This window comes from Aythya ferina (genome assembly GCF_964211825.1).
Source record: "Aythya ferina genome assembly, chromosome: 20".
Classification (NCBI taxonomy): Eukaryota; Metazoa; Chordata; class Aves; order Anseriformes; family Anatidae; genus Aythya; species Aythya ferina.
Window position 1 is genome coordinate 1,356,179 of NC_140318.1, and position 26,398 is coordinate 1,382,576.

The 26,398-nt window shown below is 41.1% G+C and overlaps 1 protein-coding gene across 4 annotated transcripts in view; it reads right to left on the reverse strand.

Moving 5' to 3' along the window:
• The window catches only part of NEK6 (NIMA related kinase 6), a 134,105-nt gene that overhangs the window by 12,252 nt on the left and 95,455 nt on the right, over positions 1-26,398 (reverse strand). For all 4 annotated transcript variants that reach the window (XM_084493716.1, XM_084493715.1, XM_084493718.1 and 1 more), the window contains exons 2-7: positions 23,668-23,795; positions 16,869-17,009; positions 15,865-15,927; positions 12,551-12,661; positions 8,996-9,104; positions 7,648-7,755 (exon numbers count right to left, since the gene is read on the reverse strand). In XM_084493716.1, coding sequence (XP_084349842.1) covers positions 7,648-7,755; positions 8,996-9,104; positions 12,551-12,661; positions 15,865-15,927; positions 16,869-17,009; positions 23,668-23,760 — 625 coding nt within the window. In that variant the 5' untranslated portion in view covers positions 23,761-23,795. The remainder of the gene's footprint in view (positions 1-7,647; positions 7,756-8,995; positions 9,105-12,550; positions 12,662-15,864; positions 15,928-16,868; positions 17,010-23,667; positions 23,796-26,398) is intronic.

Sequence of the window (26,398 nt, forward strand, 5' to 3'; positions counted from 1 at the left end):
ATGCACACAGGTCTCCTAGTAATTCCCATACAGCTTCCAGATTTCCGTGGAAGAGCTGCACTCGGTTAGAATAGCACCGATTCATTTTCCTCCTTAAAAACATGCAACTGTGGAAAAAACAGTGATTAGTTAAACTCTTGAAAACAGTTTTGGAAGTCTCCATTGAACATGAACATGTAAGACACTTTGCTACTTTTCACTTCTCAGTGCTTCTTCTCATCTGAAATCTGACAAGAAAGTTACCAGACTAGACAGAAGAGAAAACTTCCTGCCCTTTACCAGCAGGGAGTGAAGGAGCTGTGTAGGGGTGGACCACAGCACCCAGAACTGGCAGGAGGGAACGTGGAGGTTGTTCCCACTCTTACTTCCCGAGGTCTGCGTGCTTCAGAGGATGCGGTGCCAGCGGTGGCCTCCAGCAGTAGCTGCTCTTGCTATCAGTTATTCTGGGTCACTGCGTAACGAGCTCAGAGCAAATAACAATGTGTGGGCTCTAAAGTTATGGCCTTGCCTTCCGCGTTAGCAGGGGTCTGCTTGGTAGGCTAAAATTGTCGTTTCGGATAATGCCTTAAAACAACCTTCGATCAAAGCAAAATGACAGGGTTTACAACATGGATGAGTGCGTTCTAGTCCATATTTGATTTTTTTGTGCATTAGTCTGTTCCATTATATTAATAGGTCTGTGGAGCAGTCCCTGCCTGATCTGATTTTATGAAGCCTACCTTGCACATTTACCTATCATTACTGTAGTGTTGTCAGCAAATGTACGAACAAGCAGGACTCCGCGTTTCAAAACTGATGCATTAATTTTTAAATAACTGTCATGATAAAAGACTGACAAGCCCAATTCTCTTTATGGCTTGTCCAACATTATGTGGGAATCTCTTGTAATGAGCATCTTCTAGAGAACCGCACAAGACTTCCAATGCAATCAGTCAGGGCTCACCATTGCATTACATTAGTCAATTTGACAAGAATAGTCTAATCGGAGACTATTAATCAGAAACTTTCTTTGGCATTTGCCCTGCTGAAAATACAAAATATTGTTCAGATTCAATATTAATCACCAGCTGCTAGAGTAATGCCTTTAAAGTTATAAAGGTCACAAAACGATAGAGAAGAGTATGACTAAGCAAGCATCTTCCCATTCTATTCCTGAAAGTCGAAGCACTTCACTGAATATCAGCCTGCTTCACAGACCCCAGAACAGCATTTCTTCCTCCCTTCCCAAGCACCGTGTGTGTGTGTGCACAGCTAAAATGCCCGTGTGGACCAGAACAGCTCTGGTGCAACACCCAAGTTAGGGAAATGCTAATTATTCCAAGTTAAATTAAGAGCAGAGTCTCTTGTTTCACCAGGAAAACACAGGCAAAGTTATCTCAGAAATAAAATTCAAATACCTTTCCTCCCATATATAGTTGGGAACAAACAAAGACTACCTGCAAATCTGATCCATGCTTTTAGGAAGCTCTCTTACAGAGCCTCATTCACTGAATTTAACGTACCACAGATGAGTCTCTTGCAGCAGCACTCTCACACCTTCAGACAGATGTCATTAGACAGAAATCAGCAGAGAATATTTCCAAATATTGTATTAATTTCTGTATTTTTTTTTTTTTTTAAGTATTATAAAATATAAGTCTTGAAACTAATCTAACTCCATAGCCATATTTGGTTGCAAAATGTAAGAGCAATTGATTAGGAAAGCTTTTATTGCTTTGCCTTCACCAGCACCTTCCAGCTAATCTTCATACCGAGCTGAACACTGTTTCTGTATCTACCACTTTGCTTTCTCACAGCAGGCAACAGAGTTCTGAATATGAAAGAACCTAACAAATTCTGACCTTTATTGTATCTTTACAGAGTATTCCCAGTTTCAAACCAAGAGATATCAGAGAGCAACGTGGGCCTCAAAGGGGTAATACTGATTAAAGCATTCCTTCGTCACCGAGATGTTCCACTCCTGTCAAAACAAACTTCGTAATGTTTTGAAATACTTGTGATTTTTGAAACATGTTCATTGCAAATGAAACAGGCAAAGAACTGTGTTCAAAAACTGGTGATGCCACCCATTAAAAACTTGGTTGTTAAAAACAAACAAACCCACTCAGTTTAAAAATAATAATAAGGTGTTTTCAAAACTACCAGCTTAGCTTTAATATGCCGGATACTAAAGCGTATGCCATGAACATGTAGTTACAAAAAATATTTCAGTAGGTTTTAATAATATCAGGTGATGCAAATACAGCACGGAAACAATTCTACTTGCAAGTGACAGTCCACAACTCTCGCCTGCTGCAGATCTCTCCAGACAAGCTCATAGGCCACCAAGAAAAACGTACAGCATTATTTAAAAGGAGTCTGGTTTTAAAGTATCAGTTTCTAAAAGTTTGTGTAATTTGGGGTATATTTTCACATCTTTTCGCAGAAGAATAACTTGGGAATTAGCTCAGCTTTGGGTAATTGTTTATATATTGTCGTATTTTCAGGAGCCTTAATCTTCTCCTAGTCTGTGATCTATAAGAATACATGAAGTTTCTGTCAAGGATAAGCTTCTTTGGACTACTGAAGAAACATTAAATAATAAAAATGAGATATAATACAGCTCTTCTTTTCATCACCAAAAAAAAAAAAAATACAAAAAAACACTGAAAGCCTGAGCAACTCAGCTAAGAAAAATAAAGAGCAACTCAGGTTGTGCTTTTCTTGCTTTAGCCATTTTTTAGTGCCAAAAGTACTGGAAAATTTGCAAGTGCCTGAGAGGACACAAGCATGCTGCCTCCACAGCAGAGACGTGACAGCAAAATAAAAATAAAACCGTGGTCAAAGGCACTAAAATGTACATTAAATTACTTCAAATCTCTATTTGAGGTATTCACACTGATTGTCTCAATGAAAGGCTAAAAATAAATAAATCTACTTATTCCTACAAAAGAGTGTATTTTGTGCATCGTATTTCAGCTCTTTCTAGTAGACCTGTTGCTTTAAGTTCTCTTATTTTATTTATTTAAGTTACAAATACAACTCTACCAAGTCTTTACAGTCAGATTTTTATATGCAGGTATTGCAATATACCTGCAGCAATCATTTTTTACACAAATACTGTACTTCAGGCACATACCAAAAAGCTAAAATTTCTCAGGATGCACAGAATATTGGCTGTTGTAATATTAGGCAGATTTCTTTTGTGTGTGTCTCTCTTTCTGAAGGGAAAAAAAAAAAGCCCCTCGAAGTATTGTGACTTTGCTTCAGATGATAAAATAGCTTGGCAAGCCAAGGGAAAAAAAAGGACAAACAATCTATTTATAAAAGAGCTCTTCTCATGACGGCAGAGTTACTCCCCGTTCACCCTCACATCCAACAAGAAACCAGAAGGAACGTGCAACACCCCACGTACACCAATCCACAGCTAGTTGCATGTTCTAAACTGGGAAGGTTTGACTTGCATACATCCCCCAAAAGGAGAATCTGCTCCAAGTTTATTCTTGTCCAAGAATAAATAATAAGTCATCTGGTCCAAAACAAGACTACTCTGTGTAAAAGTTTTTCCATCATTGCTGTTTTTTGGTTTTCAAAATGTAAAGCCAATCAGAAGCTCGGATAATGCCAAGTTTATTTGGCTAAAAATGAGCGTTATACCATTTCACAATAAAACGGCCCATTTTAATAATAATGGAAATTCTCTATATTTATTACAGATCCTAGTGAAACAAAATCTAGCATTTTATTGTTAAACTTTCCAAAGTCTTAAATGGAGTACTTAAATATTTTGCTATTTATAATATCATTATGATATTTACAAGTAATTAGGTTTTATGGCAAATGTTAATGACAGGGCTTTTCCAACATGCTTGTTAGAAATACCTTAACTGACAAGGTACGCCTCTGGATGCCGTCCTCGGAGATTAACAAAATAAATAATGGACACGAGCAAACACTGAAGACAAGACAAAACAGGAATACTTCTAGCCCTGTTAAATTGTGAATGACGAACAGGGAGACAACACCTGAGGCACGCTGCCTGCCCACAGCAGCAGGGCGTCACAGCCCGGTCTTGCAGCGCCTCCGGGCGCGATGCCCTGGGTGAAGCCCAGGCACTGCCTGCGGCGAGCTGGGCCAGCAAACCGGTGCCACCTGGCTCTGGGGAAAAGTACCACGCAAGGGGGGAAGAAAACTAGAAATGAAATGAAACGCTCACATTCTAAATAGCAAAGGAATAGGCCATAGAAGTTTCTTCATGAAAAGAACGATTGGTATTAAAATAAGAAAAAGGAAAGAAAAATTCCTCCTCACTGTGGGCTGAGCTGCCCCTGCCCCAGTGCCACCAAGCTCTTGTGACAGCCAACTCCACCCCGACCACATCCCGCTGGCACCAGGAAAGGAAGAGGCAAGGCACCATGTGGTGACAGCAGCAAACAAAATCCACCTTGGCTGCATCAGTTACCTAAAAATCTAGGAGCTTCCTAGCAAAGCCCATGCACACCGAGAGCTCCCAGCAGCTCTGATCGCCGCTTCAGCCCCGCTACAAGAAGGGATGGCGGGGGGCAGTGGTGGGTGAGTCTTCAGCCTGGCAGCTGGAGGGATGCCATTGCTTCTGGCCTTCTTCAGGGATCCTCCTCTGCCTCTCCCAGTGTGTGGTTTTGTTATGGCCACAGAACGGATGGTGGGCAGGAGGTGCCCGGGTGCCCGCTCCAGCTGCCCCATGCTGCCCGCACCCGATGCAAGGCTCACCAGCCTCTCCTGTGCTGTGTATGGGCAAATCTTTCATTTTTCCTTCATTATGCCGGCATGTACTGTCACTTAATTTTTATGTATGCAATCTTTCCTGACAAATATGATCTGCTGCCTGGTAATTCGTCTGACGTTCATTCTGCTCCTTGCTCTAATTACAGCTCCCATCCCTGGCGCAGCCGCGACCACGGCCCGGTGGTACACCCGTCAGGCGGGTCATGGCGCCGTCGAATGCCCTTTTATGCCAGTCTGATGTTGGCAAATACAAAGGAAGGGAAAAAAAAAAAAAAAAAAAAAAAGGATGAATGTATTTGCATAGGCCCTGTGTTCGATTCATGGGTCAGCAGCCAGAGAAAGGATGGCGCAGGGCGGTTGCCAGGGCAACGGGGCCCGGCTCAGGCTTGGGCCTGGCCTGTGCCAGCCCCGCGTGCATCACTCACGGCGACTTACACAAACATCTTCGTTAAACCAAAACCAGGATCTGCATCTTTCCTGCTGGCACGAATCCTGTATGTCTGGCAAATGACCAAAAGCAAACAAAAAAACCACACCCAAACCCAAAACCTTCAAGTGTACAGTATTTTTTGATTGTAAAAATATTCTTTTTGCTTGCACGCAGGAACCACTGCAAATGGCGTTCTGTCCATGCCCCCACAGCACAGCACACTGTCTCCATAATCGCTCGCTGCTGCTCCGTTAGCATTTTGCATCTCATTCACCTGTTTCCAGGATGCTGTTGGTCTGAGAAGTGCAAGGTTCACACAGAAGAGGCTCAACTCTTCCTACAGGAGCCTTCTCAATTAAGAGAGAGCAACCCTGGTAAAGGTCACGAGCTCGGCTTACATGTGCAGCGAGCTTCCCAGCCCCAATTTATCCTTATTAATGTACTAAGTGCAGCAGTCAAGCTAGATAAGATCATATAATTAGACACGGTCATATTTTTGCCTGTTCAAACGATGAGATTGTAACTTTCAGTGAAGAGGATTTATTTTAATCTATTAGGTATAGTGTGCATATCCAAGGGTAACTTTTGATGCAAAGGAAAATTAATATTTTATAGAAGTAAACTGGAGAAACATCTCACTTTTTCTAAGCACACATAAAATAAGGCATACATCTTCCTTCTTTACTTAGAAGTGGACTTAGAAGCCCAGTGTCATTGCAGAGTACTCTCAAATAAGTCTGCATTCATTTAAAGAAACAATCAAGCAAAACTTGCACTCGGTGGAGGAAATTGCACAAATGAAGACAAATAGTGAAACAAACAAGTTGTGTGTTCCAAAATCAACCGAGAACACTAAATGTAAGAGAGCTTTGATACCATGCTAAAGGCAAGGATCCTTCTCTGCTGGAACACAGAAATACCTCTGACTCAACAAATACAGCCACATCAACAAGAATGGAAAATCAGCTATTCTCAACAGAGTACAGACACTCAGGGGAAAACTAATAATTATGAAATATTTTATACTGTAAGACAAAGGATGAACTGTGTACACTGTATACTTTCCTATAGTATTGTAGTTAATACTAACAGTACTTTTTTCCTATGCAGAAGCAGTTTCTGTGTAGTTCCTTCATGTTATCAAAACATCAATATTTATCTTTTGATTCATGCTGAAAATACATTCTCCTCAGAAGAGATTATTTTTCCACAATACCTCAACTTGTAGAGATGAAAACATACAATAAGATTATTTTTTTTTTTTAAGAATGCTCTTATGAGACATGAGAAAAAGCATACTGTCGCTCTGGTTTTCTAGTTTTGCTTTCTCTTGTAAGATCACACATAGAGGTTTGTTTTTTGTAAGAAATAAGGTTTCTTTGCCAGATTTTGTAGATAACTTACTTTTTAGAAGTCTTATTGCAATTTTATAATGATGCAAAAAATTACTTCTCTGCAACACATGAGAAGGTAAGACTATTAAAGAAAAACTCTGTGAAATCATTTAAATTTATTCATTTAAAAAAGAAAGAAGCAACAGATATCTTATAACTTGAACAGACCTTTTATCAAAGACGTACAGGTTTACTTATAAGCAAACTTTGAAATCTATCTAAATGAAACCACTTCACAGATGCAAAACTGATCGGAAAACAGTTCACTATCAAAATAGAAGGCTACCTCAAGTGAAGTCCTGCAAAACACCCGATAGCCCCAGTGCTTTGAAGATATTCATTAACCAGAGCAATGCTATTGCCTTTATGGATATCAAAAATCTGGGATGAGCCAGAGCATAGCAGAGTACAGAAGAATATTTCAGAGTGATCAGTGTGAGAGTCTGGAAACAGGATACAGTTCAGTAAGAATAAAAGCAGGGTACTACGCTTTGGTGGGAACAATCAGCTGCACAGACTGATTGTTGGAGCAGGAAAACAACCTTCAGATACGTGGAAGGCATTAAGAAAACTTGGATCTTTAAAGCCTGAACTGAATTTCAAGTCAAGTCCCTCTCTGGAACAGACAAGCTTTGAGAGCTTTAAACACCTCCCTCACCTCAAACACCATCACAATCCCTGCTCAGGGGAAGATGTCTGAGAAGCATCTGCTGAAAAAAAGTTGTCTGTGTAACATCTAATTCTAGTAAGCAGAGTGCAGGCAAGCATGCTATTTAGAATGGAAAAGCTGCATTTGTTACATTTGCTTTACCAAGCCAGACATGCCAGAAAACAACAACAAAAAACAACACAATGATCAACTGGAGTTTTTAAGCAAAAAAAAAAAAAAAATCTAGTAATTTTTGTATGAAGACTCCAAATGTTTCAATAGTATTTAAAAAGGAAATCACAGAAAACAATGGTATGTGCCCACCAAATCAAACTTCTGTCATAACAAGAGGACAGAAACCACTTCCTTTGAACATCACAGCTAACAACTGTACAGCAGTGCTTGCTTAATGTCTAGAAGTATCATCTTACCTAAGGAATGTGCTGCAGTGGTTTTAGAACTAAAAAAACGGCCTAATCCAAGATCTCCCAGCTTCACCACCCCTGTGGCTGTTATAAACACATTGGCTGGTTTTATGTCTGCAAGGAGAAAAAGGTAGAAGGTCAAAGCCACAAAAGGTTATTTGGTTCTAATACTGCAATAGAAACATAGCCCGGAGCACTGCCTGTACAGGACAGGCTTGTGCAGAACTGTGTTTCTTCTCAGCTTTGATAGGCTGAGTCTTCCGTGACTTCAGGTTCCATACACACACAATACAGAACATACTTCCCAGCACACAAGAAATACCAGTGAGGGAAAAGTCGTAGGAAACAGCGTAACACAATAGAAGCAACCTCTTTAACTGACGGAATCAAAGGAATGCTTAAGTTTGCTTCCTTTTGGAAACAATCATTTTCTGCAGGAAACAGTACTGCCTGCGTGGTCCCCTGATACCACTGGCAAATTACTGTCCTACCACACGCAAATTCTGGGCTCTATGCAGCCTTTTTTGCTTGTGTAGATTAGTAGAATTCTGGTCTCCCAAGTAGCCGGATCAGGATACAAGTTAGAAAGGCTATTTTCTCATGGGTCAAAGCAGACTAAATACACATGGTTCCAAATTTCAGCTAACAACAGTAGAACTAACTCAGGTACAACTGATAAGCTACATGAGGGGTTAGATACAGGAGCAAAAGTGATACTAATCTGCTGAAAAAATGGTTAAGAATTCACTACTTCTAAGGAGAAGAGAAATAGCAGAAGCAGCACAAACTGGTATTAGTGCCTTTTGGGATGTTTGCACAAGTCCTTCACAAAGCATTTTAGTTATGCTGCAAGAAGCAATGTAATGTTTGGATAAAGCTCAAAGCAAAAAGTTCTAAGACAAGAGATTCAAAAATAATTAATGAAAATGGAGAACAGAGTATGAGAGCGTGGGACATATTTGTATTAATATTTCAGAAAAGCTTCCAAGACAGGAAAACTCTTCTAAACTCTCTAAGGTCACAACTAATATAATGAAGACTATTTCTTAGAGTTCACTGTTATCTAGTAGTCTCAGCATTTTACTTCTGACACTTTTCTAATGGCAAGTTTGACACTTCTACTTAATATCAGTGTCTGGAATACAAAGCAGCTCATCTTCCTAATACCACACTCACTTCGGACCGAATCCTTTAACAATGAGGCAAAAAGACAGAAGGAGAAATCCATCTTGCAAGCTCCAGCCTCTCTAAACATGCATTGGCTGAACATCAGCATAATTGTTTTTGAATGTAGGCGCTTACTAATTGGAACATTATATTATTATTCAGTGAAAAGAGACTGAATTAATGTTACCTCTGTGCATCACCCTGCGGGAGTGCATGTGTTCAACTGCACTGCATAACTGCACAAAATATTTCCACACCGTCCTTTCCGGGATTAACCGTTTCTGCTTTTTAAAATACTGTGGAAGGAAATAAATAAAAGATCAGTTGAAAAGCAACATATTTGACTAGTTCCTGGACTCATGTTAGTCAACTGCAGGTTGCTTGCGTCTTCCCAATCTGCAGCAGCATGACTTTTCTTCTGATTAGCTTTTAACTCCTTCTCTCTGTATGTAGACTTCAATGCAGTTCACTCATTAACAACTATTATGAAAAATATGCGTAAACAGGTTTGACATTTTTGAATGGACACCAATTATAATTAGCATTAATCTCCTTAATTACCTTGCAAAACATATTTAATGCCTCAAAACAACAAATGTCTCAAATATTTTGCCTTAAGTAACAAAAGATCATTAAAAAAATCTCATAAGCATTCATTGTTGTAGTCTATTAACAACAATAAGGAAATATGTTTCCCCTTCTAAGAAGATGGCCATAGCATCAATAAAGTATCTATATTTCTTCTGTGATCAGGTAGGATAATATATTCTATTTTATGCATAATAGGAATATTAAATTAACTGAACTCTCTCTAGTGAGATTGCAAAGACACTGCTGATCAAGACGCACAGATTTGGAAGGAGGCCGTTTTGAGAGCTTTTCTGCAGTGCCAAGCATAGCTGAGTCCAGACTCTGTAGACTTCTGGGTGCTAAAAGCTCTCAGGCAAAATTATCAAAAGCAAAATGCATGCAATAAGAAGTAGTGCGTCTTGGGGATGGTTATCTCCAATACTTAATTCTTCCTCCCAAGTAACTTATTACAGGAATAAATAATCAGCTGTACACTCCAGTGGAGGCCAAATATGATGATGCATCTTCAAGTGCTCTTTTCCATTTCAGGAACACGCTACAGCTGGGTACATTGTGCAAAGTGCCACAGCCTCCTTCAATGCTTCCCAAAATTGCACTACTTCTGGTTATTGGTCCCTGACTTCTCATTGCTTCTTCCTGTGCTTGATACTGAGCAAGTTCTTCATCTGGAACGCTAACAAAACACATTTCTAATACACTTCCCTTCCAGTGGTTTAGGATTTATCCTCATCCTTTGATATACAAGGTATGACTGGATAACGACCATCTCTGAAACGCTGTATACCCTTCTAGCACTCTACAATCACATTTCTTTTGCATCGTACCCTTGAGAATTTCAGTCAGCAGCATGCAAGAGCAAGAATAAAGGAAGGAAATTGGCTGTTGCCCCTTTCTGCAACTTGTGCTTTTTCCTCTCAGCACAGACATCTGATGTCCGTTGTCACATTTTGTATTTTATGTGAAATGCTGTTACTGGATCGTGTTTGACTCAAGTAATGGCAAATTTTATTTTGCATATCAGCTGTGAAGGGGCACGACCGTGCAATTCCCCAGGCAGCAAGTCTGACAGCTTGCAACAGTTTCAAACCGAAACTTGATAGAGAGCACAGAGGAATTACAGAGGGTGAGGGATAAAGTGTTATATACACGATAATATTATTTAATTCTCATTAAAGTATTTAAGAGTGGATATGCAAGACCACAAGTGATAATTTTCTAAATGTCATGTCCAATAAGACTTGCCTGACATTTACAAGAGAGTCCCAACTCTCCAGTGGGTTATCCAGCAGCACTCTGTTACATCAGCTTTACAATACCTCATAAATAATGCAGGCAACAGGGGCGTGACAAAGACAGTCCCTGTTTTTATCACTCTCGCACCTTCAGAGTGTTGTTACTGCTGTTCCTACCGCCTCTCCGAAACTGAAAATCCTCACATAAGCTTAAATTCCCAAGGGACGGGTGGGGAGCAAGGGCGCCACAGAAGAGCAGGCAGCAAACCTCAGCTCGTCAATTTTACTTTCAAGCTATGTTTAGGAGGAGAATTTAATTCCCTCCTGGTTTTAGTTGTTTTTTTTTTTTTTTTCTTTTTTCTTCTTTTTCCTGTTTTTGTTTCCCCACCCTTTACTTCAAAAAAAAATGAATTCAAATATTTGCACCAAAGGAATGGCAGCATTTATATGACCTTTACAAAGCCTCGTCTTCCTCATGACTGCAATAAACATATGGGAAAGCAGACCAGACTGGAGAGCATTGGCAGAAAAAAATTAAGTTACACTGTTGTTCCAGCTATCAACCTAAGAATGGGCAGAAAACAGAAAAATGTAACTCCTGTTTATTAAGGCATACAAGAAATAATTTTAAGAAAATGAAATAACCAACCCCAACAGATTAAAAAAACATTTAGTAGGGAAAATCTTAAACTAAAAACTGTAAAAAGCTCAAATATTTTATATGATACCTGACAATTATGCTGGCAAGACTGTTTTAAGCTAAGACTTAAAAATGAAGAAAAATATTTGCACATCCCAGGGTGATCACAGCCCTAACTCCTACCCTCACAAGCCTTAACCGCAGCTACTAAGAGCCTGTGATGAACCACAGGCTTCCCAGGATCTGCTGGGAAAACACATGAGAAGCTGGACACGAGCACAGTGCTGAAAGAGGACACACGGGCAGGGCAGGGGCTCTCCCAGGCTGTCTCCTGCCCCTTGGCCGCAGCAAGGCACCAGCCTCCCCCCGACCTCGGCCACTGCCACCTCACCCCCAGGTCCAGAGCTGCTGCTGCTATCAGGGGTCTGTGGATTAGGTCCGTCTCTGGAATTTTGGGGCTTTCCCCAGGAACTGCTCCCCCAACCACCCACCCCCAGCTTGCTCGCCCAGGGGGACTCTTCCCTGAGATGGAGCAGATTTTCAGGGAAACTGTAAATTTAGCCACTGACTACGGACTGAATGGATAACTTGTTTGACAGCCTTTGGCCTAGTGCCTCATAGCTCTGCTGGCAAAGAAAACAAATCTGTTAATAAGATATTTTAACTGTGACAACAAGGAGGAGGAGAACTTTCCAAACATTCATTTATGATAATTACAGAATAATGATGGCAAAAAAAACAGGTAAAACATGGAGAGAAGGTTGAGAGTGCTAACAAACATGATATAACACATCTGTTCTCACAAGGGATGTATGTCTAAAGATTAACACGTCAAAGAAAATATAAAAGCAGGTGGTAACAGCTTAACTAAAGCTGGTTTGCAGCAATACAAGTATTCCTGAGAGCGACATAAGAGAAGAGCAAGTACTTGAAACATTTTCTCAACCCCAAATCCCTGTTGCAAGGAAAGTCAATACGCTTCCTTGAATGTCTTCAGTGGCAGACAGGCTATGTGAACACCGAATCTAACAATTAGATGTCCTCATCAATCACAGGTGGGATAAATCAGCCTTGCAAAGTAAGGCACACACCTCACCAACCTACACAGAGACCTGCTCCCATCTGAAGCAGCAGGCAGGGCGAGCAGCAGCCCCTGCTGCATCCCACCTGCCTGCAGACGCTCAGTCTCGTCCCCTCTGGGTGGGTGGCACCGCGAGAGGAGCATCAGGGCTGCTGCCTCCTGGCTGTTTGTACCCCTTTAGAACTGACACTTCCTTACCTTAATCATCTGGGAGAGATCTCCAGCATCTGCCAGCTCCAGGACAATGTTAAGCTCATTGTCTTCAATGAAAGAGTCCAAATACTTAATTATATTGGGGTGGTTCAGTTGCTGCAGATAGAAGAAGTGCAAGGAAAAAAATTATCACGGTGTAGTAACAACTCAAAGATACAAAACTTGTACCATTTTTGTAATCATTACGCAAAATGGTTGATAATAGGTGCAACTACAAACTGCTCTGGGTTACCATATGCAGAGAGCACATCAGAAACAAGTTCATTTATCAAAAACGCAGCTTAATAAAATAGTGTCTTGCATAAACAGCACTATGGCCCAGAACAGGGTGAAGCAGCCTTTTCTCTTGTAAACTCACAAAGTATTTAAAAGCAACATTCTGGAAGACACTCAGTACGCAGTAACTGTTTTTTTTTCCTGTTAGAATAATAATAATGAAAAAAACACACATACAAATCAATTACTGATTACTGTACTTGATAAAAACGAGTAAAATTCAACAAAAATTTTGATGGAAGTAGAATAACATACAAGCTACATTCAGTATGTTAGTCTATTATCCCCATTATTTCTGCTTACATTTTCACTTATTACTTTCATTTAAGTATAGCTTTTTCTTATATTCACAACTGGTATTTTACTTTCTCCCCCTCCCCCCTGTGTTTCTTAAAAATTTGCAGCTTCTCAGATTGTTATGCTTTATTCACAGGACTAGATTAAGAAACTGGCTCAACAAATTAAAATTTCCATTTTGATATTTTATGTCTGAATTTCTTAAAACGGAAAACTAATTGCTTAGAAGGTAACGGAGTACCCAGATTTCTCTAGTCGCTCGCTCTTGCTCATTTTGCATGATATTATCTTTCTCTTGTGCTCTTAGAAATGCAGTGAATTTAGAAACTACTAAAGTGAGCATTTCATCTACAAAACAGCTGTGACTCAACCTGCCTATTTCAGGGGTTACAAAGCCAAAAGAAACACTGTTATGATCCATCATGCTAATCACGCCTCTCTGCATGCACATTAGGGGATAGATTCTCCTTTGCGATGCCTCGACACTAACGCACATTAGTGTTAATGGGATCCATGTGCAGGCATCAGGAGAAGAGCATTCCCATCAGACCAAGCCTTAAATAAATAATAAATAAATAAATAGCAGAGCCCACCATTTCTGCTGAAATTTCTTTCACATGTCTGCCCTCAGGTACATCGATCAAAGACCAACTTCCAGGCAAGAAAGCACCAAAAGCAGGAGCAGAACGGATACGGGTACGGTGTGCTCACTGGGATGCCTCACGGCCCCCACAGCATCACACAAGCTGACACAGCACAGCCAACGCCAGGACGCTGCACGCTGCTCTCACTGATAAAGGTAAGCCTCTGACTTGTGAGTTGCTTTCTATCTTCTGTAGGCTGCTCTGCCAGGAAAACTCTCCTGAGTTCCCAAAGGCAATGGGGAGTTCAAGCAATCACACAAACCTTCCTCTAAACCTCAGCACCGCGTGCCAATAAATTGCATCAAAATACAACAACCCTAACAAGGAATGCAGACCGCACACCTTTGGAGACTTACCATGCTAATGTTCCCCCCTGCAGCCTCTGCTTAGTTTACTGCATATAACAAAACCCAACTACTCACACACAAACATTGTTTAACTAACACAAAGATTTTAAATATATTTTTTCCATGAAAGAACAAATGTGCACTTTTTATTGACTTAATTTGTATTGATTTAAAGAAACTCATCAGCTCTAAAGAGGGGCGCTTCTTCTGCGACAGTGAAGTCACACAAGGTCACAAACAAGACACCTGTGCCACCGTGCTAACTTCTGTGATGGCTCTGTGGACGAGCAGACATCCAAGCGCTGCCCACGAGCAGCTGGAGCTGCCACCACCCTTTGCTGAGGCTGAGCAGCAGGATGAGCACTCTGGAGGGAGCCTCACTGAGCTCCTTCCTCTGCTGGAAAACGTGGGAGACTGCCCACAACCTGCCCAAGGTGTGAACGCAGGCGTGTACATTTTCTCTACCTTTTGTCTCACAGACCTTTGGACTCTGTTTTCCCGGAGCGGCTGGGCAGAGCACTCTGGATACACCACATCTCCATGGTCCACTCTTCCTTTTGTCAAGCTTATTATAAATAAGTAAATTGACTCAGGGGTTATTTCTGTAACTACGGTGTATGCCTGTGGCATAACGAAGGCTACCTGGAATCTCTTTAGTCAGAAGCAAAGTATGTTAACTCCCACAAATCCTTAAATGTGAAAAACACTGCGAACACCTCATCTTGGGTTAACGACATTTCCTATTTCGTTAACACATCCTATAAAGTTTGATGGCACAGCAGCATCAGGGACTTCGGTCCCAGCACATCCACAGACATGCCTTCAGCCACCTCCACGCTGCTGCAAGGACAGGCAGCACAGAGCTCTCCATTAGCAGGAGACGAGCTGCAGGCAGGCTCTGACACGTTGCGTGTCGTAAGGCACAGGGCGACGCGCGCTCAGCTGCTGACTGGCAGGCGCTGGAGCCGGCCGGATGAACCCGGATGAACAAAACCAATCCCATTTTATCAGCTGGCAGTTTTCAAAGCAGAGCTGCACTCTGCTGGCATCATGGAAACTCATTCCCCTGGGAGCTCCAGCTGCTACAGGAAAACGCACAAACAAGAACTTGCAGGCACGCTACTCTGCTTGGAAGACTACCGCTGAAGACTTCAGAATAAACATGGATATTGCTTAATTTCAGACAAACAGAGGTTTTTAACTTAAATACATGGGCTTGGAGCCAACAAAGAGCAACGTGTACATATTTTCCATAAATGTTTTGAAATAAATTACTGAGAAAGCAAAGATCATTAGTGGGTTTAATCACTTTAAAAGCACTGTCTGGTTTCAGAGTTTGCACCTAAACTACCATTTTTCACATGTGTATGTACACATGTAACATGACAGACATGCAAAACTTCTTCCCTTTAGCAGGTTCATTAATCAGCTTATTTTAAAGAGAGAAACAAATCAAAATACAAAGCACAGAACTTGCATACCTCTCTGAAATAAGAGTACTTGGTGTATTTTTCTATGACAGATTTTTAATAGATTCCTTAGACAACTGGCAGAAAACTCAATAAAATAATGCTTTTAGATAGAACTTATATAATGCAGGCATTTTAGCTTGCAAAAGAAAGCACAGTCTACTAAGACTGTATGTGCTCTATGAGCTTTATTTGCTATGAAAGGCAAACCTGAAAATATTTTTTCCTCAAAACAAAAAATTGAAGAGGAATTGTGAAATTCTTACCTTCAAGAGGTCAATTTCTTTAATGCAATCTTGCCTAGCCTTGGCATCCATCATTTCAAAAATCTACAAAGGTAAAAACACAGATTAAAATGAAATATCAAAAACTAAGAACTTACTTAACAGGAGATTTGTCTTTCGTCCCTCACTTCGTACAGCCTGTACTGTAATGAGTATACATACAACACTCAGATCAAAGAGAAACATTTTCTTTATTTTGAAAATAGTGAAGTACTAGCAATAAGGTAAAATTAATTGTAGAACCTGTAGGCAATATTCTAAGCAGCAAAAAAAAAACTAAAGATACTAGCTTGTGAATTTGCTGTCATCATTTTCGAACATTTAGCTTACTACTTTTTCACATGGTAAATAAAAGACAAACTTTTTTTTTTCCTTTTAAATAACACTACACAATACTTTATGCTGAGTTACAAATCAATACTGCTGGCATGAAAGCTTTTCTGAAATTCTTCTGAAGTCTCCAACAAGCACAAGCATTTCTTTTGTCTTTTATTTCAGCACTTGGGAGCCTGGCCACCGAGCAGCCCAGCGGCTGCCCCTGCACGCCCAGGTATCGCCACCACCTGCAGAGGGGGGAAGAGGAGCCAGCACCTCCAGCTGCCCCTCCTGCCCTCGCCTCCCGCGGCTGGTCTGTGCTGAGATGGCAGAGTCTTGTCTGTATGATGATGGCCATTAGAGCCTTGCTCTTTCCCACACATTTAATAATAAACCTTTTTTATAAGGTAAAAAATGAAATTAAAAATAAATATGAAATTACACTGCTGTTACTATTGCTGCATAACTGTGATTTATAGAATAACATCAGACCAGATCATCCAATGGACTCAAACAGTGAGCTCTCAGTTTGTAAAACATTTTATAGCATTATTACTGCTGACAAAAGAACACACTTCTGAGTCAGATGCTTCTTTTTTAGATCTGTGTAGACACCTAAAGCATTCCCATTCTACTTGCTAAGCAGTAACACTTTGAATTTAAATGCTTACCTGAACTTTCTTTAATGCCACAGGTTTTCTGTCCAGAAGACAAGTTGCTTTGTAAACTTCACTGAATTGTCCTCGTCCAATCTTTTTCTCTATCTGAAAGTCTGCCAGCGTGCAGCGGTATGGGTACGATGTTAAATGTCTCTGTTCAATTCAAAAGAAATTGAATCAATGAGCTACAAAAAGCAATAGCAAACCCAGAAACTTGCATTCCCAATCTGCCTCCTGTAAGACCCCAAACTAGCAGTCTAAGACTAATTGTGTGCAGGAGAATAAGGACAGAAGGCAAGAAAGACAAAGAAACCTGGTGTTGGAAATACAACGGGCCATGGAGTGGTCTGGCTTTCCTTTCCTCACCTGCAGTTTGCTTTGTGCACTCCTTGCAGTGCTGCACCAGAGCAGAGATCATACAGAGCAGAGTTAACAACTCCAAGCGCACATGCACTCGTGCTCTCATTTGTGAGGATCAGGAATTTATTCCAGGCTCATCAGTCCATAGATAATTCTGACCATAAATGCATTAATTTCCAGTAATTTGTTAGTAATGTAAGCTGCATTAAGTTAAACGACTTTTCTAAAAAGGAAGAAGTCTTGCCTCCCATGTAAGCAGCTAATGAGCCCCAAAGTACCGTCTCCCTGGTCGCACACCCGCTCATCTGCTTTGCCCACTTGGCACCTCGGAGGTGTCGATGCCTCCTGGGGAGCAGCCTCAGGTGAGCACGCAGCCGGGCAGGCAGAGGCAGCGGAACGAGGACCAGGGGCTCTAGGGACTGCATTGCTCCCTAGAGCCATTCCGGTTTCTTCTGTAATTAACGTGACCGCTAAACAATTTTTGAAAAAAAAATTATGAAAATAAATGACAAAGTTGTTGAGCGTGCCAAGTAGACTATTTTTAAGCTTCAACATCTTGAGCCATTTCAGAGTTCCCACCGAAAAACGCAAAAAGCAATTAGCCAAGTACACAAGGGAAGTTGTGGGGACAGTTTCCCAGGGATTCAGCTGTTGTTTAAGTTGCATCTTCAGCAGACAACCCCAGCGAGCGTCCAGGAAGAGCAGGCCACAGAGGCTGGAAGCTCAGGGAGGTGACCACTGCTGCTACTGTAATTTCCTAACCCAGAGGGCTGGGAATGGAAATAAGATTTAAAATGCAAGTAAAGCTTTCAGTCCAGTAACTTCTACCACAAGTACACACAAGCCAGAGCAACAACGTCTTACAGTGTATGTTTCTTACAACTAAGTTTGAATTTCTTTCATTTGCAACAGGAATAAAAATTGTTACTACTCAATTAAAAAAAAAAAAAAAAAGTATCAGTCAGGTATTTATATAAAAACAAAGGCATCAGCATACAGAATTGCAAACCACTTTTATCTCATTAAACCACAGAAAGAAATAAAAGCATTCCCCTTAACTGTGCAGTAAGAAAGTTTGAGCAAAAGATTTTCTACCCTGGAGTTCAGAATAAAGGTAACACTTGCAGTGTGATTTTATGATGCTAGTGAAGTGACAGGAGGTATGTGTGTGTCCCAACCACTTTTGCACGGTTAACATATAAAGTCTGCTTGCCTTGCTGGAGTTAATGCCGGATGACGACTGGACACCTTAGCTGATATGTTCTGGCATCCTCCAGGACTACAGCTGCACATTTACATATGCAATGACCTAGATTTGCATTTGCTATCACAACCTATCAGACCTAATTAAAGTAATGGAGCTTTCATACAGGCTGGATGTTTGACTGCAGTATAAGCCAGAGAGCGTGCCCAGGTTCGACCAAAGCCTATCAGAAAGCTCCCCACTGACTGGGGCAGTCCACTTCCCCACAAGTCTGCTTAAACTTAATCTTCTCTTGTGCTTTTTTGTACTTAAATGTAAGCAGGTAGCTCTTACAAATAACATCACACATTAAGCGTACCTAGTATCAACCTCCTCAGAACAGCATCCCCATAGACTGGCCTTACATACATGTCACTTGTGTCATGACTTATGGCAGTGAAGTGTTAAAGAAGTAGAAATAGGAGGGGAAAAAATGCGAATCACTACAAATCTGAAGACATTTTGATAATTTGGCAATTTGCACACTTTGGTTCGCAGGGCAGCTGTAGGAAAGGGACAGTCTGCGAACAGCTCATTTTGAGACAAAGGCTGTTCTCTTTGTCCACACAATGAAGTCTCATTCTTCTAGTACTCTATTAAAAAAAAAAAAAAAAAGCCAAAAATTAAAGTCAATTAATTCCTCATTCAAATAAAGAGGCTATTCATTTTTCAGAAGAAACACAGAGATTATTGCAGGAACAAGCTATTCTGGACAACATCTTTGGCATACATGTCCTCTTTTAGATGTAATCATTGATGCAAAAGCAAAAATTTCAAAGCTCACAGAAATATGTGGCGATGGCCTTCTGCAAAATACTTAAGTAAGAAGTTTACCAGAACTTTCAGCCTGAAAATTTGAGGTTTTACGAGGTTCTGCAAGACAGAATCAGCAAGATTTTGTAATATAAAAAAAAAAAAGCAATAAAAAACAGTTATTTTATCTTGCATGCCCCTGAGTAGATACACTGCAATGATAAGAAATTAATTAAAGCTGATGAGGAGTCTACATACCAGATTATAAAGCAACACAAGCAATTGCAGAGAATGACAGTACTAAAAAATTTCCTTGCCACATACTTGCTCTTTGCTGATAGGTTGTAGTTTCCACTCGTGCTTCCACATTTTCAGGGATGTCTGTTACAGTGCCACCAAAGAAATATCCTGAACTGTTCTCCTGACTCAGAGACTTGTTCCTCTTTAAGGAAAAGTGTCTCCAATATATTGATGCTCAGCAGCTTACTCGGCACTCTCCATTCAATGGCACAGGGAGCCAGGGAAAGGATAGCTCCTCTGCTCTTGTGAATGTGCGACCAATTAATCTACCAATAAGTAAGTAATTTTCAAATAATAAGGAGAAAACCTGAGCGGTCCTGGGAGAACTGCCCCAGCAGCCCTTCCTGCAGCCGTTAACCTGGAGTTTCAGGCAAAGGCCAACACTGAGCGGTGAGAGACTAAGCACAGAAAGGCCAGTGAAATACTGACGAGCCACAGAGCAATGCCTGCACGACTGCTTCTCCCAGTGGTATGGGAAGACGAAAAACAAGCCTGAATAAGCCAAAAAAAATGGGACTGTTCACCGCTAATTAATGCTCAGGGTTTACACATTGTGCAATGCTGATTAATAATAAATTCAATTGTTTTACTGTTGTCTGATGGCCATGTGGGGAACCAGCACTGGTCATCAGTCTGCACAAGTGGCCACAAGGCTGCACGATGCTTAGATTATTTTTAATCAACCAAAAATTGTTAAAGATCGGTTAACCAACAGTTAAAAAGTCGGTCACTACAATCTTTAGATACCAATAAAAGCATCTTCCTGTAGAGCCATGAAATGAAATATTCTTCAGAAGAGTAAAAACATACTCGCCCAATTAATTTTCTGAAATCTCATTAAAAAATTTAGCCTGACTAAGTCATACACTTCTGACCTGAATTTTAATTATCTTCACGCTGGATATAAGTTTTTTTTCCTGATATTTGCAATGCATCATTAATTTTAAAGCAACTGTTTCCTTGCTTCTAAAGTGCATACTTCATCTGAATGACATTTACCGTAAACTAATTTCACCTTTAAAAGACATCTGTGATAGTAGATGGAGAAGCTTCAGCCCCCACAGTTGAACACGTATACATTATAAGCAATGATTTACTATGAACATCAGTGTTTCAAACCCTTTTATGATGTCCCAAATTGTACACCCATCTCCACTCAATGATGCTTACCTGAAAAGAATTTCGTATACTTTGAGGTTGGAATTCCAGCGTGAATTTATGAGAACACTTAGAACAGATTGATTAAAAAAAAAAAAAAAAAAAAAAAAAAAGAACTTCTGGGCTCACAAGAGATGAGGAAACTTTTAAAATATGGATTATCCTTCAAACAGGTAGTCAAGTAATTATTGAAGAATACATCAGGTTTTTCATTTTGCCGCTTCAAAACCAGACTACGCTGCCATTGTAAGATATCCTAAACCTGGACTGTTACCTAGAATTTAAAGTTTGCTTTACAGAAGAACTTGGCTTGAATTTCAAAGTTTTAACATCTCTATCAGCAGGTATCTGTACTAGTTTATGAAGGGGAAAGAGAGAAATACCAGCTTGAAAATAGCAGACCACATATTCACATCAACAAAGGAATTCATGTTAACATAGAAACAAGCTAAGCACTTCAGAAAACAAACTGCAGTGTCTTTGCTGCTAGATGTTCAAATCTACTTTGAATTGGCAGGCCAATTCAAAACTGCCATGAGCAGCTCCACTGCTAAGACGTGCAAGTATATCAGAGGAATGTTTAAAAGCAAGTTTATATAGTATGAAAACTAAATAAAAAATTGCAGCTCTGTATTTCACGTCACTGGTTTATTCCTCAATAACTTCCCCTTCCTATTGCTACAAACACAAGTAACTCTGAGATGTCAGTGACTGACACTTTCACTCAGAATATTACTGGAATGTGCTGTGTGCCTTGCTGACAAACTTCTTCAAGTCAGGTAGCCAGAAGCTAAACTGTGATTTTACATTCACTTACTCTGATTAGAAAACTTCTAAATACGAAGCACTGCTCAGAACTACCTTCTTCTCACTAAGCTACAGCAGCTAAAGACAGGAAGAAGAGTCTGATACCCTCACTCCTAGCTCTACTAACAAGTTACCTGACATCAAGTAACTTCTTGCTGATACCTGTGAAATAGAAGTAACACCTCTGTCAGCATGGAAAAATGCTTTAGGAAGCCGTGCAATTACAAGAAAAGCTTCTACTGGAGGAGCAGGCACTTGCATTGGTCTCTGGGGGGGAAGGGGCTGGCAGGAGGAGCGGTCCCTGCTGTACCAAACCCCTCCCTGCCTGCAGCAAAAACCCAGGCTCTGTCTCTTCTGCCTTCATCCCCGCCATGCACGGCACTTCTCGTAAGGCAACTTTAGTCAGATTTTTCTTTCCAAACCCTCCTCTCATCCATGCACTATTCTATAGCATGACTGCACTGCTTGCACCTTCAGAAGAAAAAAAAAAAAAGAAAAAAAAGATATAATCTCAGATTCTTCCAGGTAAAACGTACCAGGAAATTAAAAATTATACATAATTACGTTCCTGCAAAATGGAAAATCAGAAATATGTAATAAGCAATCATATCATGTCATCAGTGTAAGGTGGCCTGCCCTCTGAATACTAAATTTTTTGTTAATTTCTAAACTGCATTTGCTGAGCAGAGGCATTTTTCTGGTAGATTGCATATTTTGTTATTTGTTTTTCAGCTTCCACCTTCTCCCCTCCCCTTTTTATCTTAAAAGGAAAAAAAAAAACAACACACAAAAACCTTCCTGCAATCTTAATTCCAGACTAGATCATTCTCAGAGCAGTTAATATACTTAGAGACCTCCATTAACACAACTTGGGTATTAGCAGAGTGGAGGGGAGGTTTCACTAACAATGACCATACAGCAAAACGAGCCCACTCAGCATCAGCAGAGCAGCAGAACATAGATTATTAGCTACTAATTACACTTAACTATGTCATTACAAATTCTAACATGTGCTCCAAGATGCCATGAATGTATCTGCTGCACAGGAACACTTCCTAATCTTGTTCATGAAATAATTACAGGGGCTCTATCCTGCCAAATGAGGCAGTAATTAACCCTAATTGCTCAAAATGCAACTGGCTAATTCTAGGAGATTAATCAAGGGGATTCAATTATTATTAAATGACTTAATATGACAAATTGCTACATTAGGAGAGGGGAGCTCTGCTCCATACAACGTATTTTCCAAGTAGTGCTGTATAAGATACATTCATTGTCATACTATCGTGTAGGCAACTCGTTGTTTTTGCAAACCCTGTACTGGGTTTTGATACCGCCTTCCTAATGACCATTTCTTGTTCAAGAAACCTTGAGCATCGCTGGCCTGCACAGCTGGAACAACAAATTAACACCCACGTGCCCTCCCCGTGGCAGTGTTACGCCACAGTTCCAATATTCTTCTTTCTGACAGCTTTTCCAAGGTGTTTTTTATTCACTTTTCAAAATGCAAACAACTAAAACTCATCTGGTCTGAAAAACAGCAAAACAGTCTGAAAAATTCAAGTTTTCAGAATTCACGAAACAAAAGTTTCATGATTACAGTGAAGGTCTCACTGTTATTTTATTACAGGGTCTAACCTTGTTTTAACCCACTGCTGCAGAAGGGTGGGAAGGGGAAGGGAGAGGAACCACTACAGTGTAAGCTGATGACAGTATGGACAAAATATATTGCAGTAGAAATCTTCCAGAAACTCTCAGGAAATGAAGTCAGAGAGTCTACAATTTCATGTAGGATGAACTTTCTTGTATTTTGTAACTCTCTCATCAGCATTTGCTATTAATCTATACAAGGAAATAAAATACATTTACTCACTTACATTCAAACACCTGCCTTTTCTTCAAAGAATCACAGAGAAGAGAAAGCCAACACAGTTCATGTTTTTATAAGATGTTTTAAAAACACTTGCTTTAAGTGAAATTTAAAGTATTTCCTTTGTCTCTTATCATCATCAAAAATCGGACTCAGGAAACTCTGCCTGGCTGGCAAAATCCCAAGCTGGATATACCCTAGAACTGCCACAACTGTGCTATAAACAAAGGAAAAGGGAAAAAAAAACTGCTAAGAATTCCCCACGCTTTGTAAAAGGCAGGGAAGAAAAGCAAAGAAGGGCCGAAGAGAGCCCCGCTTACCTGAGGGTCATGCTGGTAGTCCTGGCCCGGCAGCTTGCAGAGCGCGCTGTTCTGGTCCCCCAGGTGGTGCGGGTGGTTGTGCTGCCCCTCCATGGTACCATGCCAAACCCTGCCTCACTCCGCGGGAGCTGCGAGCAACGCCAGAGAGAAGAAGGCTCGTCAGTGCCAGTCCAACACGGGAAGCAAAAACTCTTCCTAGGGGTGTGCCCAGACGCGGCTGTGCAGCAAGGCTGCGAGAACTGATTCCGCCCCCTTCTTCCCCCCTCTGATGGGCTCCGTGTGTAAGTGGAACTGAGCAGCCCCAAACCTGGCACCCAGCAGTGCCCCGCGGGACCTTGGCCGGCCCTGATGCACCGCACGCCGGCACGGCCACGCGTGAGCACGCAGCAACAGGTCACACTTATGCCCGCGCCCCTGAGATAACAGAACAAAAATACCTCGATGGCAAACATTAGGGGTATGCTTTCATGCTAAGAAAAATAGCAGAGAAGGGGTTTATTTGCTCAGTGGTACGTTATCTACAAAAAAACATTGCTTTTCTCAACTCCGGTACCACGGCTAACGGCGGGGAGTGGCGCTTCCCCTGGAGCTGCTGAGCGAGGGGATCCCTACAGCACCAGGCACGCAGGGACGGCTGCAGGAAGGCCGGCACCTTCTCTGTTCACAAAACAAAAATGAACACCAGCTCACGCCCCACCACCATTCCTCGGCCTTAAGGGATTTCCAAACAGACCCTACCTTGCCTGCTTTTAAAGCATTCAAGGCTCTTTGGAAATCTCAGGCACGTGCAATCAACGGGGCCATACAACACAAGAAAAGGTGTGCTTTTCCCTACATCAAGTTTGTTAAGTTCTGGTTTAGGGTCTACATCTTCTGATCTTCCACGATACATCTTACAATCAAGGTGAACCCAACTATCCACGTGTTCTTCCAGAGATGGTAATAAATAATTCACACAGAGAAAGCCCCAAACGTCCTTTGTGATTCTTACAACACACTTGTTAAATTTGAAATAATTTAATTTAGTAATTTAATGGAATAATTTAATTTAATAATTTAATGGTCTGGGGTCAGGATCCAGCCCTGGGAGCAAAGCCAGTCCTCAGCAATGAGACCAGAGCGTAGTGCACACGAACACATTGATGTCCCTTCCCCTCCAAAGGATGTGTGTGAGTTTTTTGGCTTGCTAAACAACGTATTTCATAGCTGGTTATTCATTATCCGTGCATGCTCTAGGTAAGATCTCATTTTAGAACCGCAGTGCTGATGTCCTTAATGGTGACGAGAGGCATAACAGTGACAAGGTGAGATTTAGGGGCCAACACAAGCATTTTCAGAAACTTGTTTCAGGAGTTTTGGCAAGTACTCACTCTGTGACAGAGCACAACCTGATCTCATTAGTGTATTAATAGTGCATGCCTGGCATTTGAGCAATGACTAATTCTTAATTTAAAATGCAAAGGTATTTTAAATATTTGGGGGGGTGTGTGGGGGGAGAGAGAAAACACGATGCAGAAGAATTTCTATTGCAAGTTGTGCTTGGTTCCTCTAACAGTTGTCGACAAAGTGGGCTTTTAGCTCCAGCTTTCCAATGCCAGCCACTGCAACGTGAGCACACGGTGCTGGGAAAAGCACCGGGAAAGGCTCCTCCTGGTCCTTAGGCGTACGAATGCTCCCTCCAGCAAGCACTCACTAGGAAAGAGGTGAAAGTGGGGATAGCTACCACATATGAAGAGACAAATGCAAGGGTTGCTCTTAGTAAAAGATGTTTGTCCAAGTCAGAACAGTGAAGCTCCAGTGGAAGAAGAGCCAAGGCCAGGCTGGATGGGGCTCTGAGCAACCCGATTCAGCGGGAGGTGTCCCTGCCCGTAGTAGGGGCTGGAACAGGTGGCCTTTAAGGTCCCCTCCAGCCCAAACCCTGCGATGATTCTAAGAAGAAAGATAATCACTACTAGCATGACACAGCTTGATTTTAGCATTCCTTCCGTTTCAGGTATCTGTAGACTTATTAGCAAGAAAGGTGAACATTTAAAAAGGAAAAATAGGAGAATTTAATGTTGGCGTTGAGAGACCTATTAAATTCCTACCTTATATTATGCTAGCTACTATTATTAAACTTAACCATTATTTTATTATTCATTATTTTATTTTTACTCATTATTTTATTATTCATTATTTATAAAGGTCACTCACTAAAGGGAGAATGTAACACATATTGCTTTTTTTTTTTTTTTTTTTTAATTTTATTTATTTATTTATTCTTACCAAATCCCCAGGCACAGAGGAAACGCTGCTATAGAGCACGGGCTCTGACAGCCACCCTTTTTGCCACTCATCTCCCAAGGAATTTGGGAATTTCACATTTGCAGCCTCGAGATAAAAAGGCATGTCCGTGCAGTGCACATGAAGTACCTGTAGGCTAACTGATCAAACATCTTATCTGCTGCCTCCTGCCTCAGGACAGGAACAGAGCCCGGAGAGAGGAGGCAGTTCCAGCTAAACATGAGAACCCCAGACATCTGATCACACACGAATCCGGGACGTTCCGGGGAGAACCACGGCTTTTTGGCTGCCACGGGAAGCTCAAGGTAGGGCTGCTCACTGCCAGGGCTCAGACAACGGGAAGGCACCCAGCAGCTCGGAACAGCCCGGCCGCCACCAGCACGTAGGAGCATTTATTGGGCGGCGTGTTTGGGTTCGGTCACTGCTTGTTTCAAGTGCTACAGCTGGA